Genomic DNA, 2,308 nt, shown 5'->3' on the forward strand with positions numbered 1-2,308 from the left:
GCACGTAGGAGAAAAGTAAAAATAGTTTTATTATGCAAATCGTACCCAAGCTATCGATTAAGCGCAGTCTCAAGTTCGTGGGATCAGCCGTTGTTGAGATAAAAAAATCTGAGGGCCCGTCAAGTCGTGTACTCGCGTAAACTTACACGGTCGGTCTCGCGCGCGTGGTATAGCTTCGCTTACACTTGGCGCGAGACACTACCGTGTCTCGTGATATTGCTCGGTCGCGCTATTCGATAGAGGAGATCGCGCAATTGTTTCAACAAGTCGTATCGCGGGCAAATAATGTTGACAATTCGCAGATCGAACGTACCCGCCGTTAGTACAGTTTTCGTAAACTCGTTGAATTTATAAAACTGTCGTCGGGTCATGAAATACAGATTGCCGTCGATGTATCTGAAGATTGACGTCACTCCATTCGGTATGCCTGGAAAAACGGACTCGATGGTGTGATATTTGCTAATGCTGTCGGAGCAGTCGTCTATCTCACCGACGAGATATCCGTCGTACACCACGTACGATTTTCCTTTGTTTGTATTTACAGCAGCGTTTATTTTCGCATTCATAGGAATTCCAAATTCGCGAAACGTTCTCGGCCACGTTGACACTAGCGTGAAGTCGGAGTAATTGACTTTGTAAATTTTATCGTCGACGAATAGAATCAGATGATCCGATGGCGTTTGATACACGGCGGAGATGCGCGTGAAGTTCGAATGAATGAATGGCATGTAGTTAGACAGCATAGGTTCGCTGTAGGTCTTTCCATCTATGTCGATCGCCCATATGTTTTCCATATGCTATATAAATTCGTCTCTCCAACAACAGTATCGCGTCGACGCGTTTCAAGGCACATAGATCCGGTGGAGCGTTTGGTGTTGGACGAGGCGGCGGTGGTGTTGGCGGCGGCATGGGATTCGTTTTCGGTGACACATCGGTATCCGTAGCGCCATACAGATTCTGTATATTTATAATGTCTTCGTTGCTGAGCACAACGGGACGGGGGTCTACTGGTGCGAACGCATACATTATCGACGCATTATTGGTACTATGATCTAATCCTAGCGCATGACCGATTTCGTGGGTCAACACGTATAACAAATACGCTTTGTCCGATGGACACGTATCTACCTCGACATGTATGTACCACGGTTCCGTCTTGTCGACGTGAATCTCCGACGTGTAATCCGGTGCTCCATTAGGATAGAAGGCGTGAGCCAGTGTGCCACCGGGACCGTCGAGAGGGTTCGTGCAAACTTCACCGTTTCGCGGCTCGACGAAAGTGTGATGGGCCGCGCCCCACGATAGAAGAATATTTGGCCTTACCACGTCACGCTCAAACGTTAGCGTCGAATGCGCTTGCCAAACATCGAACGCCGCCCGCGCCCGAGTCGTATCCAAGACCGGTTTGTTGGCCAAGTGAAAATTCCACGTTAGATGTTTTTTCGGCCACCTACGCGTATCTTTCTTTTGCCCCTCCTCTTCAAAATTGGCGATAGAGCGTAGACCGCATCGCGCTTTACTCATCTGGTTTAGAGTTTCGTTGTTTATCATGCCGGTAACAGGTAATTTGTAATACTCTTGAAACAGGCTGATTGCGTGTTGAAGAACGAATGTGTCCTCGCTGTTCGCTAACTTATCAAAATTCTCGTTTAAATACCCGTATCTCTGCAGATATCGTATTACCATTTCGTTATTCTCTTTCCCCACGGCTCCATTTTCGTTAATCTCTTTCCCCGCAGTTCCATTGTTCTCTTCGACCACGATTCTCTTCTTATTGTTGACGACAGCACCGTCAGAGTTAACGGTGAGAAGATACAGGATCTGTAGCCACATTATGTACACGGCTAATTTTGGCAACATTGCGACTCGCGGTCGCTCTCTCTAGTGGTCCCCAATACGATGACTCACTTCGTACTGACTACTGACTATTGAGTATATTATTACTGTACAGACTCTTTTATACCCTCCTGCCTTACACTTCCTCCCTCTTGTCTTTCCACAGCTGCATTCGACTAGCAGAGTGGCGCAATGGAAGCGCGCTGGGCCCAGAACTCAGAGGTCCGTGGATCGAAACCACGCTCTGCTAATTTTTTTTTCTTCACGTTACTTGTACATACACAGATATTACTCTACATTTTTTTTCGTTTTCCGCGATTCAATTTTTTTGTTTTATTCTTTTTGTATGATGATAATAGGGACTCATCACCGCGCGCCCCCTGGTAACCGAGGACGCAACAGCGTGCAACTTATATACTCGATTCTTTACCATGTGTCATCGAGTGTACGCGATAGCCGCATGCGTTTGAAG

General features: G+C 46.9%; 1 protein-coding gene and 1 non-coding gene across 2 annotated transcripts; one reads left to right on the plus strand and one right to left on the minus strand.

Annotated features, from left to right (window-relative positions):
- Nucleotides 1-732: 732 nt before the first annotated feature.
- LOC105562138 (matrix metalloproteinase-24-like) lies at nucleotides 733-1,860 on the minus strand. Its single transcript, XM_012012708.1, has one exon. It carries the CDS (start codon nucleotides 1,858-1,860, stop codon nucleotides 733-735), a length of 1,128 nt encoding a protein of 375 aa, XP_011868098.1.
- Nucleotides 1,861-2,014: 154 nt separating this feature from the next.
- Trnal-cag lies at nucleotides 2,015-2,086 on the plus strand. Its single transcript has one exon. It is a non-coding gene; the product is annotated as a tRNA-Leu (tRNA).
- The last annotated feature ends 222 nt before the right edge of the window (nucleotides 2,087-2,308 follow it).

This window comes from Vollenhovia emeryi, unplaced genomic scaffold (assembly GCF_000949405.1).
Source record: "Vollenhovia emeryi isolate VEMERY1.0 unplaced genomic scaffold, V.emery_V1.0 DF945020.1, whole genome shotgun sequence".
NCBI classification, from domain to species: domain Eukaryota; kingdom Metazoa; phylum Arthropoda; class Insecta; order Hymenoptera; family Formicidae; genus Vollenhovia; species Vollenhovia emeryi.

What these genes read in the sequence shown, in the direction of transcription:
- LOC105562138 (XM_012012708.1), bottom strand. Translation starts at nt 1,860, where the DNA reads ATGTTGCCAAAATTAGCCGTGTACATAATGTGGCTACAGATCCTGTAT.